The sequence below is a fragment of the Strigops habroptila genome, chromosome 8 (assembly GCF_004027225.2).
Source record: "Strigops habroptila isolate Jane chromosome 8, bStrHab1.2.pri, whole genome shotgun sequence".
Lineage (NCBI taxonomy): Eukaryota > Metazoa > Chordata > Aves > Psittaciformes > Psittacidae > Strigops > Strigops habroptila.
The window spans coordinates 57,732,218-57,749,512 of NC_044284.2; the positions used below are offsets into that span (position 1 = coordinate 57,732,218).

General features: G+C 39.7%; 1 protein-coding gene across 6 annotated transcripts in view; it reads right to left on the reverse strand.

The window, feature by feature from the left end:
• USP24 (ubiquitin specific peptidase 24) overlaps positions 1-17,295 on the reverse strand; it is a 65,836-nt gene that overhangs the window by 46,796 nt on the left and 1,745 nt on the right. For 4 of the 6 annotated variants that reach the window (XR_003992535.1, XM_030494045.1, XM_030494043.1 and 1 more), the window contains exons 2-7: positions 5,518-5,683; positions 4,482-4,549; positions 2,889-3,032; positions 1,922-2,044; positions 1,024-1,059; positions 385-450 (exon numbers count right to left, since the gene is read on the reverse strand). Coding sequence is in view for 5 of the 6 variants with exons in the window: in XM_030494045.1 (XP_030349905.1) it covers positions 385-450; positions 1,024-1,059; positions 1,922-2,044; positions 2,889-3,032; positions 4,482-4,549; positions 5,518-5,683 (603 nt within the window). In the remaining variant the exon portion in view is untranslated. Of the gene's footprint in view, positions 1-384; positions 451-1,023; positions 1,060-1,921; positions 2,045-2,888; positions 3,033-4,481; positions 4,550-5,517; positions 5,684-13,530; positions 13,567-17,295 lie in introns of those variants that run through there. The other 2 variants (XM_030494046.1, XM_030494044.1) reach the window with 2 other exon arrangements.

The following is a 17,295-nucleotide window of genomic DNA, read 5'->3' on the forward strand; positions in this document are numbered from 1 at the left end:
TTGACAATGATTTCTATAATAAATGACAGAAGTCAATTCACTTGCAGCTAAATGCAGCTACAGTTGAATTAAGCAGAAAATCAGGGACACACTGCTGAACGTACAATGAAACTAGACTGACTGATGTCTAACTGGAAGGCTGGCTGTTAGCCAGAGAGGTACACTAACCCCTCCTCTTTTCTGTGGTATCTCAAAGGCTCTTGTCTCAGGATTCTTATGCACAACCTCATTTGACCTCCAGTTTGACAGCAGTTCTCCAGGGCTCTGTGGGAGTGTTGCTCTGGTACCAACGCAAAGGTAAGAGCACTGCCAAAAGGGTCATTACTGGTTCTACATGAATGTGTAATGGAAAGGGAGAAGTCGTGTGACAGAAGGTTAACTTACCCCAAGTTCAATATCTTCTGAATTGAGTTTGGACTGAATTGCTGAAAATCCACCCAACTCTGCAAACTGAAATAAATTATCAGTATTATGTTAGTGAACTACAGTATCTTATCTTTTAAATAAGCTATTACAGGAAATACAGGATTGACAGTTCCTGGGATGCCAGCAAGTATCCTTTACTGTGAAGTATCACATTCAACACAAGCTTTATGTTCCCATGGGAATTAGGAGCACACTGGGGAATGCAATGCAGTTATACCTGGTACCAGTTCAAACAACAAGCTATAAACTCTGTTTTGGTTAAAAATGGATATAGGGAAGAAAGCCAGACCACATATAGCAACAGCCGACTGGCCTGGCACGTTTGACTGGGAAACAGCACTGCAGCCTAAGCTGAACTCTCAACTTCCTCTAGTCACAGCTATCATGTCAGTGGAGGTGCTCAAGGGAGAAGGCAGCAACTCAACGAGATGTATTTAGCAAGGCTCCTTCTCTATATGCAGGCAGGATAAAAAACTAGGTTTTTGTGGTTGTCAGAAAAGTGAAGAGTGGAAAACCAAGCTGGGGGTAGAAGAAATTACCTCTGAAGAGCACTGAATTCAGGTGACAAATTACAGTTCTCAGTTTACATTTACCTACCCTGTTTACGAGATCCACCAGCCAGCCATGAGGTTCCTTGAACAATTAAAACATTAACAAATTAGTAGCTGAAACATCAATGCTATACATTTATCTTCTGAAAGAGAGATTTGGACAGATGTATTCAAGCCCATTAACACCTCAAATGCACACATTTCAAAGAAACCAGCAATGTGTTTGTAACAGCTCCTTCACTAAGCGTGAAGCTGCAGCTCTGGCTAGTTCTCATTAGCATCATCCTTTTTTGGACTCTGCTTGACATCACTGACCACGTGCTGTGGCAACAGTACACACTGTGGCTGCTGACTCACAAGCGACTATATTTATAGAACATTAGCAGTGTGGAGCATTACTAAAGAACCTTTCCCAAAGCAGCAGAGGTAGAATTTTCTTTCCATGGCCACAAACTTGTTTCCTGAAGGAGAGATCAACTCCACTGATGCTTTTTTTAGACCCACCCATCTGGAACAACTGCGACAAGACAGTGCAAACCTCAAAAACTGCCTCGATAGTGTGCCTAACTTGAAGATATCCTATCTTTGGTTGTCAGAAAAGCATGAATTCTCTGCTAGAACTGTACACTTTTGAGTTATCCTGGTCATTTCACACTCAACAGCCAAACAGATGTCAGTCCTTTGATACAACAGATCTGCCCATTTGATTGTTGTGCTACTTTAGACATGAAAGTACACCAATTTCTAAATCCAGCCTGTAAAAGAGAACTGGGACAATTTAAGAGGACAAACACATTTCTACAGACCAACATAATCTGAAGATCTATTTGTTATAATTCTTGGTGACACATTTAAGCTTTCTTGTGTTATAAATACCAACTAATCAAACAATCTTTTCTAAAACAAACACATCTATCCTAAAAACAGGTCACGGCCATACTTACCTTCTGAAAAGTGGATATGGGTGAGACAGCATGCATGTTCCCCTCCCCGAAGACTTCTGCCCAGTTTCTCTGGCACACCTTCATTCGGTTCTTGAAATGATACTCATTGTCGGGGTTAAATGCCTTGAAAGAAAAGCCCATGGCAATGAACAGTATGGCTTATGCCAGTCTCAAAACTTATCTTGATACTATCTGACTTCTGCAGTTGAGCATTTTCCTGGCTCACAGTTAAAGATCTAGCAAAACAAGTTTAACAGAAGACCCCTGCTCCTCCCTCTTGGTTCTGACTGTATAAAGCATCCTGAAGCTTCCACTCTGTATAGACAACATTCAATATACATGAGCTAGAGATCTGTAAAAGGGAGAGATGAACTCCAAGTACTAGTTCTAAAAAATAAACAGTGAAGTGACAGAGTGACAGCACTTCCAGTATCTGAAGGGGGCCTACGAGGATGCTGGAGAGGGACTATTCATCAGGGATTGTAGTGACAGGACAAGGGGTGATGGGTTCAAACTGAAACAGGGGAAGTTCAGGAAGAAGTTCTTTACTGTGAGGGTGATGAGGCGCTGGAACAGATTGCCCAAAGAAGTGGCGAATGCTCCATCCCTGGCAGTGTTCAAGGCCAGGCCAGACAGAGCCTTGGGTGACATGGTCTAGTGTGAGGTGTCCCTGCCCATGGCAGGGGGTTGGAACTGGATGATCCTAAGGTCCTTTCCAACCCTAACTATTCTATGATTCTGTGACAGCAGATGTTATTTTTCTTTTTAAGAGCATTGGTTTAAGGAGTTTTGAACAACACTCACCCCTTTATGGATTGCATACTGGATGTTAAAAATCTGCAGCAAGCAATAGCTGCAGGTTGTAAGACAATACACTAAAACTTGAATAGTTAGAAAAAGCATCAGCAGCATAAATATGAAATGACAGATACCCAAATATTAGAAACGGCACCAGAGAGTCAAATACCATTGTAAGTACACCGAGGAGGCCCACAGGAATAGGATCTTGTTTTACTCTTTCTGCAACCAGGTCCACTAGCAGCATAAGCATGTTGTATATTCCTTCATGGATTTCTGTTCCCCATTTGTGAACAGCACTGGATGTCAACAACTAAGAAGAAAAAGAAAATAAAAAAGAAGTAATTTTTTGAAGTTTGAGCACAATCACAAAACAGGAGAAATTTATCAGCCCCCAGCCCCATAGACTGTTTTCAGAGCAAACGTTTCCTTAAGAGTGTACTGATCACTGTCTGGTGTGTTTTTCAGATGGTCTAACGGCTTAAGAGTTAATTAAATTTGTAATTTCCTTGAAGAACACCTTAAATCACAGTTTATGACAGAAAATAAAATGTGTCAAACTGTTTTCCATTTCCACGTGCTAGTAAAGATTGTAACCTTTGCAAAGAACAACTAATATGGAAGTAATTTGTTTGCAGATTGAACACGCAACTATTAAATCTTCAAGGAGATGTGCCACGAAGCTGCACTGATTCAGCTGTAATAACCATTTACCAATTCACACTTTCTGAGCAGTTTCTGTTGGAAAACAAAGAACATGTACCACAAAGAGAGAGGTATTTAATGCTGCCTTCAAACCTACTGCAACATGTTCTTTAAATCTGGTCTAATGTGGTTGTTTATAAAGGACATTAAGCTTCCATCTGCAAAGTTCATTTAATTCCTGCTAGCTGTGTCAGAACATAAGCAGTTAAAAAGCTTAATGCTTAAATACAATTACTTTTTGTAGCATTAACAGAGTTTCTTGCAAACATTTCAGCAAACTGTAATTCAGCACATTCTGAACTTGGATTTCCACAGATCATCCTTCTGGAGGAGCAAACTACACTGCTTAGTTAATATGCAAAAAAGTGATTTAAAAGCACTGTATGTAAGGTTATTACTCTAACAGCCAAATAGAAGAAGAATTTTTCCCTTAAATTCCTATCTTCCTTAAATATACTTATATTCTCAGTATTTTAAGATTAGGACTGAGTAAGTTTATAAAAGGTGTATATATGTTTTTATATATATGGTCTAAAAACCGGGCAAGAAATTATGGCAGTATCCAAAGTGGTTGGTTTGGGGAGCTCTGCAGAGAAAATTCACGAGGCAGAGAACAGCCACAGAGGCACATCAGGCATTAAGTACTAAGGGGAAAGACAAATTCTAAACAGAAGGTGAAAAGAGGTAAGAAAGAATCTGGCAACCCTCCAAAGAAGGAGCAGAAAGAACAAAGTTAAAGGAAATCTGATTCTGACTTGCCTCTGATGTATCCAAGGGTCTTTAAACCTGTCTTTAGGATCTGCAAATTACTATAGAGCTCTTCATTTTAAAGAAGACAAAACAAATAGAAAACCAACACAGGCCATGTCTCAGAACTGGCCAGAATTGCAGAACTGGAACTCTGTATGGTTTCTATCTACGAAAGTAATTTGAGTATGATTTTAATCTAAGAACATACTCACTAGTTACCATAGTTTCTGAAGTCTGGATTACAAGCCACTATTTCAGCCATGAACAATGCAAAGAAATAATGAATTGGTCTACTGTACCTACTTACCTTTTTAAACGCTTCAGGCATGCATCTGTCCATAAATCTCTTGCAATTCTCATCAGAATCAGAAAGACCTTTACAGAAAGGAGAATGCTTTTTTAAAGTATAATATATATATATACACATACACACATATATTAAAGATTACTTCAGGGAGCTCATTGCAAGTTTTTAGGAACACCAACCAAACCCAGCAGTAATAAATGTGCTACTGTTCATTCACAACTAGCTTTTACAGCCACAAAAAAAGCCTGAGTTAAGAGAACTTGCCTTTGGAAATAAGTTTTCCAATGTTACCTTTCAAAACTTCTTCAAGCATTAGTACCAGATGTATTTCTCCCTTCCAAGTTTACAATTGGTACTAATTTCAGATCGTTGCTGATGCTTCACAGTCTCCAGCCAAATTCAAATCTAAGCACAGCCTTTTGACACATACAAGAAGCAAAGAAGCAAACTAGAACCACCTAACAACTTCCATTCTTCCAAGAGATTATAACATCCCTTTAGTCTGCTATCAGGCACGATGGAAAAACTATCTTGCACTTATATACCAGCTGTTGGGCATGATGCCTCCATAACACTCCTAACCCCAGCCAAAGTACTGAATACAGAAAAGTCAAATGCAGGTCTAATGCAGTATAAGCATTTCATGAGGGAAAAACAACCAGTTACACAAGCGTGGTACAGCACGGATTTAGATGACAGCTTGTTTTTACGACTGGAAAATAACCGGCACAAAGGAAAAAAGAGCCAGTAATTCAGCTCTGAAAAACAGTAATTCCTACAATCATTGGAACATAAAGAAACATGTGCTCCACTTTTTTCAAAAGCCTAAGTAAACAAATTCACTTCAGAGAAAAAGAGACTGATGTTCTTTTTACAACATTGGGTAGAACAGTTCACTGTTAAGCACAGAGATGTGATCGTTCTGCAGGGTGCCAAGTAAACAACTGAGATTAATAATAAAGACATAACTGCCCCCCATGCTGTCTGTGAAATCCTTTGAACAGATAGCCTTTTTACATGGAGAAAGAGAACTTACCTAGCCTTGCCAGGTAGGTGGATGCAATCAGGCACTTGCCTAGAGACTCCTCACGCTTATAGGGTATGGACCAGTGATCTGTCAGAACTCTGCTCTCCAGTTCATACAAGTTAGTTGTTGGAAACTCAATACCTTCACCAGAGCAATTCCCATTTTCGTCATTTTTCTGTGAATAAAAAGGAAGTTCAAATGAAACAATCTAATCTCTCTCTCTATCCTAGACGCTTTAAAGGATTTAGTAGCTTCAGAAACAGCAACTGTGCTTTTAACAAGCATGTCAAATTCGCAACAGCCCTGAGGCTGCTTGTGTTTTTCAAAGTTGAATTTAAGATTTCAATGTTAATTAAAGGGATTTCATACCTTCATGTATTTCATGTAGGTGATAACTACTATGTTTACATAACTAATTGCTAACTAATTTCTATCAAGGTGGCAAATCTTGTTCCTCAGCATATCAGATCCTAGAGCTGAGTGCTAAGTACTTCCAGTCCCTGTGAGACTGTAGAGTACAAGCCTTGATCTTCATAGATCTGTATATTAATCCTCTGTTCAACAACTGCTGTAGAAGACAGAATAGTTTATTCTAAAGGAAGACAATTTCATCACCCTCTCACCCCATTACATTAAGAAACACATGACAGAATCCAGTACATCAGGATTTTTTTTTTACTAGCTAATTATCAAAAGAATAATTTACATCTCAAATACAGTTTTCAAACAAGAAAACTCCAATCGTCATTTTTCTAAGTCAAACTACGTTACTGGAAAATGTTCTGGAAGGCAAAGAGGGGAAAAAGCAAGCAGATGCCTGCAGCTAAGCTTTACAGGTTTCCTTGCTAGCGCCACTAAACAGCAGCTATTTCTGCGTACAGGCAGAACACAGAATTAGCCCCATGTTCTTTGCTCAGTGCCACATGAGGTAACCGCCTCAGCTGAAAAGAGTAGACAAGTTATCCATTTATTTTCTTTTGTTTATTTTTTAACCTCACATAGACGCTAGCTACCCAAGGTGTCAAACAGTTCACATGGCCTCATTTTCCCTGCTTTCACGAGAGCTGACAACTCCAGCAGGAGAAAGGACAGAATGTCTGGATCAGGCCTGGCAGCAACTAGGAGCAACTGTCAGAGACACAGCAAAAAACCAGAAGTGCAGCGATGGTAACAAGATCGCCTTGAGAGAGAAGCCAGGGAAGTGTTGGAGCAAGTCCAGAGGAGGCCACAAGGATGATGTGGGGGCTGGAGCACCTCCCGTTTGAAGACAGGCTGAGAAAGTTGGGGCTGTTCAGCCTGGAGAAGAGAAGCTGCGTGGAGACCTCAGAACAGCTTCCAGTGTCTGAAGGGGGCTACAAGGATGCTGGGGAGGGACTATTCATCAGGGACTGTAGTGGTACAACAAGGGGTAATGGCTTCAAACTGAAACAGGGGAAGTTCAGGTTAGGTATAAGGAAGAAGTTCTTTACTGTGAGGGTGCTGAGGCACTGGCACAGGTTGCCCAAAGAAGCGGTGAATGCTCCATCCCTGGCAGCACTCAAGGCAAGGCCAGACAGAGCCTTGGGCGACACGGTCTAGTGTGAGGTGTCCCTGCCCATGGCAGGGGGTTGGAACTGGATGACCTTAAGGTCCTTTCTAACCCAAACCATTCTATGAATCTATCATTCTATGTAGGGAGGAAGGACAAGCAGGAAATACATTCAAAAGTGAAAAAAAGTCAGGTAGTGTCAGGAAAGTGAACAGAACAAATAGGAACAAAGCAAAAGAAAGAACTGAACTCAGGAGGACATGGTATACAAAGAATGAAATCAATGTATGCAGACAAGTGTGCTTCCAGCTCTCCCACTGCACTTGCTCTTTGCAGGATTAGACCTGTTTATTGAAAAGTAAATGTGTCGCATTCACTTTCATAATGGTTCAAAAATATTAAACCAAGGAAGCAGCAATTGTACAGAGCTTACCCTTTAAAGTTCACTGGTGCAGGTGATGATAGCACACAGTGGCTGGACTTATTAACAGGTTCTGGAAAGCAGCAGTAAAATTTATAGGAATGGAACACAAAATAGTGCTCAGGAAAATAAACAACACGTCAGTGTTTGGGAAGAAAGGTGTCACCTTTCCCAACCCCCTACCAAACATTTAGTCCTAAGTCTGTCATTATGGGAAGTTGTACTTTAACAGACCTGAATATCAACTTCTGAAACTGCAGTCACCTGATCCAGTACTGCGCATGGAAGCCTACTATCATTCACACTTAGCAAATCATGCCTTGTTTAAAGACTTCCAAGATCTGGAGAAGGAATGTTTGACAGTCTAAATGAAAAAGCAGTGAAAGCACTTAAAGGCAAAAGTTTTTTAGGAACTATCCTGTTGTTTTGATTAAATAAACAATAGTCATGTTTAAAGGTTTTGTGAAGAACACCCATCCGGAACACAAAACCATTTCCTGTAGAAAATAGATGTGCACTCATAAAGAAAGCCCTACAGTGAAAGTGTGGCGATACAATGGTTAGCCTAATAAAGGTACACTGAGTATAATATAAACCCTCAACTAGAAGGTGTTCAGCAATTTTGGTTCAGCCCAGACCTGCAGCAAAGGAAAGCTGCATTTCAACAAATGATTACAGAAATAGAGCTATGGTTGATCCGTTCCCTGGAGGAAAGTGTCCCCATTAAGTAAAACCAGTGTTAGCAATGGATAGCTTAAGAGGTGCAGTCTAATAGCAGTGCAGGCCTTCAACTGTTGCTGGAGAACTGAACCTGTTGCTCTGCTTCCCCACCTGCATCTAAGCGCTGCTGCTCTTTATTCACCTCTTTCCACACAAGAGATTGCCAGTGCCTGTAATATGGAAATTCATCAGGAAAGAGTGAAATGAGGCGTGTTCTTCACTGTACATTCAGCTCCCACACACAGGGGCATTATCATGAACTGTGCTAAGGACACATCTGGCCTATTGCTGGATTGAGCCTACCAACAATGTAGTGAAAAGACGTTTTATTACACAAGAAATAACAACATGTGAGATATTCGAATACTGCCCTAACAATAGGAGCTATTTGCATTGAAGAAGCAAATCTTTGGTGCATTCCACTACTTAGAGGCAACAAGTCTTCTTGCTTGTCAGTGTTCAGCTACTAAAATCCCTCCCTAGCAACTATCAAGTTTAATCATTTCTTCATTTTAGAAAGTATCACATACAGGTAGCTTCACAGCTACTGTGAAGCTGCAACAGTCTCAAATAAATACCCAAACAGTTTAAAACTCAATCTCCTCTGCAAACCATTAACACATTTAATGCCCTGCACTTCTTGGAGACTACTGCTATGTTCAGTTTATATTAGTGCAGACTGAGTTTTGCTTCTTACAACGTATCTAGTATAAGTAAGTCTCTTTGAAGAGCTGCTCTTTCACATTTAACATTCTTCTGTACAAGATAAACCCCAAACTGTTCGCCATCCAACTCTGAAATCGATTTGTGTAGTGCTCTTTAAAGCACTTGCTGTAGCAAGGTGCAATGTCAGCTCAGCTCTTGCATAATTTCATGTTGGTTCACTAACCAACACAGGCTGATGATCCTACTTGCTCTGTTGACATTCACAAATACAACACAGCTCTGGATAGCCACAATTTACACTTTGTAACTGAGGAGCCAGGAATTGTCACTACGGACTCTACTGACACAGGTGAAATAAAGGCTTTTAATGAAAGAGGATGCTGTGCATGAAAATAAATATAAGAAAGGTCATGTCAGCCTCCCAAAAAGTGGTTTTCTGGGTCTCTTATTTGGGGAATTACATGTTTGGTTTGGTTGTTTTTTAACATATATTTAGAAATTACCTCCCTCTCCTCAAATAGATGACCTCAGAATGGTGTCTGCCAGTGGATGATGACCTAAATCATTGACTATGCAATTCTGGCTGAACAGACTTAATACTGGACTGGCACCTGATATGTTAAGGATTTGTATGGATACTCTTCAACAAGAGGATAGTGAAAAGCAAAAAACCCAACCTATTCCTGGCAGCCAACAGGTTAACTGTCTAGAAGTCTGTAAGAATCCACTGTTTTCTGAAACAGGGCATCATGGTGCACATCACACATCCTGTGACTATTCTCCCTTCTGCAGCTGAAGTCTTGAGACCAAAAAACATTTGCTGGCAAACCTTTAACATCATTTCCCATTCCTTCTCATATATCTCTTATTACACAAAAGCCCTGAAGATCCTGCCACTCTAACAGTCTTGACTCTTTCGGCTTATTTTCAAGGTGTGAAAATGCTGTTATGTCTAAACATACACACACAGGCACCAAAAAGAAACATCCTCCCATGAACAGTCTCAAGCACTGAGTCAAGATTCTCACTCTGGGGACCTGGCACCTCCCATGGTTTTCTGCAAGGCTGAATAAACAAAAATGGTTACATATCTGCCCAATAAAGCATTGCTTAAATCTGTAATATAAAACCTTCCATGGAGGGCTAACACAGAACAAAGATTAGCCCTCACACAAAAAGTGAAATATAAATTAACTTTAATTACCAAAAAGGTCACAATTCAAAGCTTCAAAACATATTCCTGCAGAATTCACTAACTTGTCAAACACTGTTTAACCAAAGCCACTGACTTTTACCATACCAGCACTTTACATAAAATAACAAAGAGTTTAAGAGAGTGTTTTGATGCTAACTGGCAGTCTTAGTAATGAAATTACAGTCAAATTATCATTTAAATTTGTGAATTTGATTTTGATAGAAGTCTACCAGAAGGCTTTATTAGCACCAGAGCTAAGTCACATTCACATTATGTGCTCTTGAATCCAGCACAACTTATGAAACAGAACCCCAACATCATGTTTCTTTCAATAAGCAACAGGACCAGACTTTCTAAGAGACCAGACCACGCAGTTCCCTTCTCCCTCACGCCTCTCATAAGTGATTTTCACAAACTGACTACCATTTTTTAGCCAAGAAAACAGATTTTTGATGCTTCACTGTTTTGTTAGGAAAGAAACCCACCCAACTGTATTTTGTTACTGTGTACCTACACCAGGACCAAACGTAAGTGCTCTGAAAAGCAGTAATTTAAAAAAATGCTTAATGACAGAAATAGAAGCCAAAAATTCTAGGGGAACCTTTCAGTTTTTAGCCCAGACATACTAAGTGACAAGGAGAAAATGAACTTCTTAATGCTTCAGCTTCCCCCGCTGTAAAGCGTCAGTAGTGATGCTTCCCTCTGCCACAGCATGCTGATGAACCATTCACTAGTGTTTGCAATGTACTGCAAGATGCTCAGGTGGAGGCAAGGTAAGAGAAATACATTAAATACCCATAAAAACTGACAGAGCATTTCTCTGCTTCCCCATCTATTATGTCCATCAATTTGTGGGAGAATCCTGAAGTCATGACTTGACAGCCCCTCCATCTGCAGACTGCTGATTAAAGCAGCTTCTACTTTCACACCTGGCTATCAAGTCTTTTAACTCCTAGGAGGAGGATATTCTGCTACCGACAACTGAATCACAGGGGTAAGAATTAAAAGGCTTTCAAATCAATCAAAGCTACCACCTTGCACTTATGCTTCAAGACACTAAGAATGTTGAGAAAAACTGTTACATTTTCATACCTGTAACCTATGTGCTTTTTTTAAACTGGTACTCCAGGAGCTTCAAGAACTTCAAACTCATGTTAAGTGGCAGGTGTGGGAACAAAATTGAAGAGTATTTCCCAGTTGCCTGTTCTTGCCATCAGCTCAAACTCTCTCAACCCACATTGCGAAGAGCAAGCTTGGTATTCTCTTAGGAGCATGACAATACCAGTAAGCCTCAGAAAATGGTGCCATATATGGAATTTCTACATTATGTTTCCTATTTGGCAATAAGAAAACCCACTGTGATTTCCTTAACATTTTACAGATGAGCAGACATTTATTTGCAAAGTATAGTAACAGGTTTTAAGTGTTTTAAGTCCTAAACAGATACAGCATCTTACCCTTGCATTTTCATCCACAGGAAAAGATCTGTATGCAGAATTTCCAAGTACAGCAATTGATAGGAATGCTTTTTGTTATTTCTGTTCTGCTATGAAAAAGTAAGCTTGTTGGGGAGATATATAGATGTTTGGTTCTTTTTGCCCAGGAACTAAACTATTTAGTTCAAATTTTTACTATGCACTACCTCACACAAGCAAATGCCATCTTGTCATCAGAAAAAGACTAGTATTTCATTATGTTAATATAAAGGATTGATATCAGTCTATCGTTAAAGGAAAATAAATCCTATAGTACAGATTCCATCTAACTGAAGCTGATTTTGACGCTCACCTGGCCATAAAGATGTCCTAAGAAAACTCTGATTTATTCAGCAAATGTTCTCACAAAGAGTTTTGGACACTGACCTTAGCTGAGAGTAGTGCAAGTGCACAATCAAGAATGCATGGCTAGACTAAACCCTTCTCAGTAGCTGTAAGGGATTATAACAGATGAACCACAAAAATGCCATGGCTCTCCTTTCCTGCCCTCATCTCTCACAACTGAGAACTGTGTAAGACTGGGAATAAGAACACAGTATGAAAAAAAAGAGAAACAGAAACTAATTCAGCAAAGCTAGAAATTAACTAGGGATTTACTAAACCCATTGTGTGCACTGGTGTCCCTGGCTTCCAGGGTGATGGTGCGATGTTACTGAGCAATATTCCCCAATGTACTCGCCTAGTTGCTCCAAGATAAACACAGTACTAAGCATTACAGCAGCACAAAATAATTGAGGCTCCGTAAAAATCAGATTTGAATTAAAAGATCCATTTAACTTAAAGAAAAAAAGAAAAGGAATAGCTTTGCTTGTTCATAGAACTATTACCATCACATCCAGTAAAATCTGAGACAGATTCGTTACAACCACTTTTGGCAACCTATTTTAAAGGCTGATAATGAGTTGTAGGCAAGGGAGAGGTCACAGAAAGCGCTGTTAAGAATGCCATTTATAAGGAACCAAGGAAAACATACTTATCTCCATGTGTTTTCAGTATTGTCTGTGGATAGATTTAAAAAACTTAATCCATCAACACAACTACAAACAGCCAGATTCTGATACTACTACTCCTTCCAACCCTTGAGTTTTCATAAGCACAAATCCCTGTGCTTACTTCCAAGTAACTCAAAATAATCTTGAGTGGTATCAGATAAACACTGTGCTTTAATACAATAAAACAATGAATCACAAATGCTTAGCATTTAGTACTTCAAATGAAGTCAACACTTCCAGCTCCCTCTGCCAAAGTACAGGCATTAATAGAGAAGTGCTGCAGAAACAATAGATAAAGTATTTATTAGAACATTTTAGTGACCAAAGGTCAGGCTCTGGAAGGGATGATTAATTCAGTAACACTGCTAAATACTTCTGTTCTATGCATACATACTGATTTACAGAGAGACAGAAACCAGAACTGACAAAGCAGCTGACAATGAGATTGAAATCAAGTTCTACACCATATAATTACAGAACTGTGATTAACTAATATGAACAATCTTTACATGCCTCTCAAGACTGCTCTGCTGGGCATCAGGACAAGAGAAGCCAGAGCTGCTGTGAAGTAGTGAGCAGCAAGATCAAGTGGCAAGAAACACTGAGCACATTGGTTTTATTTTAATTAATTTTAAATTGGCCCATGAAGCATAACCGAAACATACACACCAAAGAGCATTCCTATGGCTGCACGAATACATGGGTTTTCAAAATAAGAGCTTACAAAAGAATTAGGCACTTCCTTTCCATCTTTGCCCTCCTCATACAAAGAACTACTGTTCCTTAATCCAAAAGCAATCCAAATGATTTGCTGGAATTAACTTCTAACACTGGCTAATTTGTTTTTATTCTCATTCTTCCTCAGTATTTCACTTCCTTATTAAACAGCTGCCACAGAATAGCACTGTAAACTGGGAAGATGACCAGAAAATGCCTCCAGAGAACACTGTACCAAAGACACTTCCTGCCCAGCTGAATGCTGGCTATACAGAGTCGTCTTCCACCTCTACTGACCCCGAAGGCATCACCTTTGCTGATGAACCTGTAATTACAGAGTACTTGTCTCAACCTGAAGATCACTCCAACTATCGCGTTTGGTAGTTATTTGAAACAAAGCTTACAGTTAAAATTAACCCACCGCACCTCTCAGTATTACCCCTACTTTCCCTACCTTCATGTAGCGTCTTTATTAGCCTGTGTTACATCAATAAGGAAACCCAGGGTATTTTCTTTCAAAATCCAAGAAAGCATTAACATAACCAGACTCTAAAAAGAGGTTCTACACCAGGGCCACTAATCTTTGAAAACAGTGATGCCGAAAACCAGGAGTGTTAAAATACTAATTCCACTTGACATTCTCCTGGCATCCAGCCAGGGACTCAATGCCAGAATCCACCACAGAGCTTTATTTGATTGCTTAATTGTTTTGCAAGGCAAATTCCTAGACAAGCCACACTGTAAAACTTCCACACGAGAATGCCAGAAATATTCACTTTTCCAAAGCTCAACATTACTTACAAAACAGGAGACTGGCTTTCAATATATAAAATTGTAGTGTGAAATCCATCTCATTTGCTTTAAGGCTAAATACCATTTTTGTCTTTAAATAAATCCAGCTCCTTCCATTCAAGGATCAAAGAACTTCACAAGCTTAATGTCCGCGGTATTTCTAATAAAGCCCACACCATTACCCCAGTTTTACACACTAAAAGGTAAACCAGAGGTTGTTTCACACACACCATGATGCAGCATATCTGTGGCAGAACCACTTTCAGGACTGTGCTCTAATAATGAGGAGAGAAAGGGTTTTGAACACAATGGTTCTGCAGCATGACTAGTGAGAATGTTCCTGGCACCGCTACTTAACTACAGTTGCTGGACTGTTTCTTTTACAAAACCCCCTTCTCTTCAAATTAAAACAGCACCTCAAAAGCAATCTTGGGCAAGTTTTATTATAAGCTTTTATCTTGTAAAATCTGGTATGCATGAGCCTTTTGATCCAGTTTATCTTAAAGAAATAAATCAAAACAGCACATGCTAAAGGAGACAGGAATAGCTGGAAGGTAATTCAATCCATACATCACAATTTACCCAAAAGGTCATAGTAAAGACTTTCAGAAGCTGTTTAAAAACCAATCAAGATTATTTCAGTAAAGGGTATACAAACCATTGTTATATGTTCAATATTTTAGCATAAGTGGGTTCCTACCCCTTACTCCAACTCTAGGCTCTCTGGTCACCATCCCCACATTCATTAGCCTGCTCTTCTCCATCCCATTCCTCCCCAACTGGTGAAAGCCAGCACTTGTGGCACTCATGGCAATTCATGGACACACTGACAGACACTGTCATCACATTCATTTATAGTCTTAAATTATAAGGAATTAGCAGCAGTTCACAAACCAGCTTATCTGTCAGTCACAGGAAAAGATGAGCACACACCATCCCTCCACAGCTCCCACTTGTCAAAGAATCACACCGGAGAAGTCTCTATGTTGCCCAAGGAAAACACACAAATTCCAGATTCTTGCCAAAATGCACCTACCAGATTTACCTCAGCTGACAGACATAAACATGGAAGTTATGTCGAACAGGCAAAGGTGCCTCTTGTCAAAGCAGGTATCTGAAGCCTGTCGAAGCGGTTCGGTGCTATGTAAAACTTCAAATCAACTGTAAAACTAAAGCTGAACTTGCTGACATTTCAAACAAACGTGAAGCCCCCTTTGTGTTTCTATGCTTACCTGGCCTTCTCCTTTGAGTGAGTTAAGCATGGTCATGCCAGCATCAACACTAGAGGCACACCACAGCTATTAACTTAAAACTGCATCAATTACGTGCTCTTTTGAAGACATCAACTTGCTGAAACTGAAGTTTTAACCCTCGTGAAAATCAATTTATGCATGCGTTTGTCTCGAGTCTCACAGAGAAAGCACAGAGCGTGTGTCGGGCCAGCTCATAGAAGCCGTCTTGCTTCTGGGCCAGTTATTCCATATTCAGGCTTCTGTAACACTTCCAGACACCCCTGAAGACCAGCAGTCTGGATCGCTGAAAGAGGATTCACACTGATCTTACTGCACTATCTAAAGAAAACATGTTTTTACTAGTATGATATGCATCTAGTCGCTGTGCTGTTCTCAAAGGAAACCAACAGACAAGCCTTTCTTTGATCAACACGCTTACTGAACAGAAGAGATTCTAACATTATATAATAGAAACCAAATAAGCATAAGCAAACATAATGGATTCATTACTGATTAGAGAAAATGTAAAGTGTTTAATCATTCATAAATCTATTCTTATACGCATGGTAAACTGTACTCAGCCAAAAAAAGAATGTAAATACAAAGTTCAGACCTATTACACACACGTCTTGAAGACGACTAAAGCTTTCTTGTTATTTTTAACTTAAATGTGATCCTAACTTCTGTTCATGAAAAGAATTAATAGACTGGAAAAAATTATTTAGGGGAAAATTTCTAATAATTGTGCTCTTTTGATTTATACCAGAGACTCACAGACTGGTTTGGGTTGGAAGGGACCTTAAAGCTCATCCAGTTCCAAGCCCCTGCCACGGGCAGGGCTCATGTTCATGTGGGTTGCTAATGTATAAAATCCAAACACCAAACCAAAAACCTAACACATCTCCCCACAAACTAAAAGTTAAAACTGGTACTATGTTGAGAAGGAGGAATACATGCTCTAAGAGCTGTTAGAAAAAGAGAGATGATACTGAGAGGAAGAAAACCAGAAATAACATCTGATTTCTCACACGATAGTATGGGGTACAATATGTTTCAACATAATGTGTGTGACTACAATGAATAATACAGCTATTTGTGCTTTCTGTACTGCTTCATCTGCCATAAGCTTGTGTGGAATGGAAAACTACTTACTGTTTAACCACCTCAATAATAGCTGTAGTTTATTAAATTAGTTCTAGACTTATTGGAAGAATAAAAACCTCAAGAACATATAATTTTTCTCCCTTTTAGACATCGAAAGCGGATGTGTTGTACTGCAATATTAAACCAAAAAAAGCCCAGGCAGCAATCCCAGGTCTTAAGATTTTTACAGGTATAACTCTTAAAAAAATACTCTTCTGCATACATGTGCAGGAGTTGACAGATGCTCATATGCAATGAATCCAACCACTAAATTGAGGCTATATAAAGTTTCATGTAGCAAGATAGAACCATAGAACCACGGAACGGTTTGGGCTGGAAGGGACCTTAAAGCTCATCCAGTTCCAATCCCCTGCCACAGGCAGGGACACCTTCCACTAGACCAGACTGCTCAAAGCCCCTTCAAACCTGGCTTTCAACACTCCATCCTTCTGAAATGCCAACTTTGTGCAGTCATTTGCCTGTACTGAAATGTTTTGGTTTCGCTCCCATGGGTTAACAAGAACATGAGTCAAAGCAAAAAAGAACATGAGTGGCAAAGGAAACTATAAAGCCTAAGTTTAATCAGACATACAAGCTGAAATAATAGGGGGAAAAAAAAATCCTCTTAGTCAGAGCTGTCAAAGTGTCATCTGTAACAGGAACAAGAGGGGAGAAGAAAGTGCTCCTCTGAAGTTTACACTGACAGCTTCTCTTGAAATATCACACTGACAACCCAGATTGTCCCAATCACAACTAGATCTGATAGGAAAATCCACCCTCTTGGTGGGTACAGAGATCTGAGTGCAAACAAGCAGAACTCTCACTTACTCCCAACACTTCCCAGCAAAGGTCAGAAACCGGCTCCCCACTGCTTCTATCAGTGAA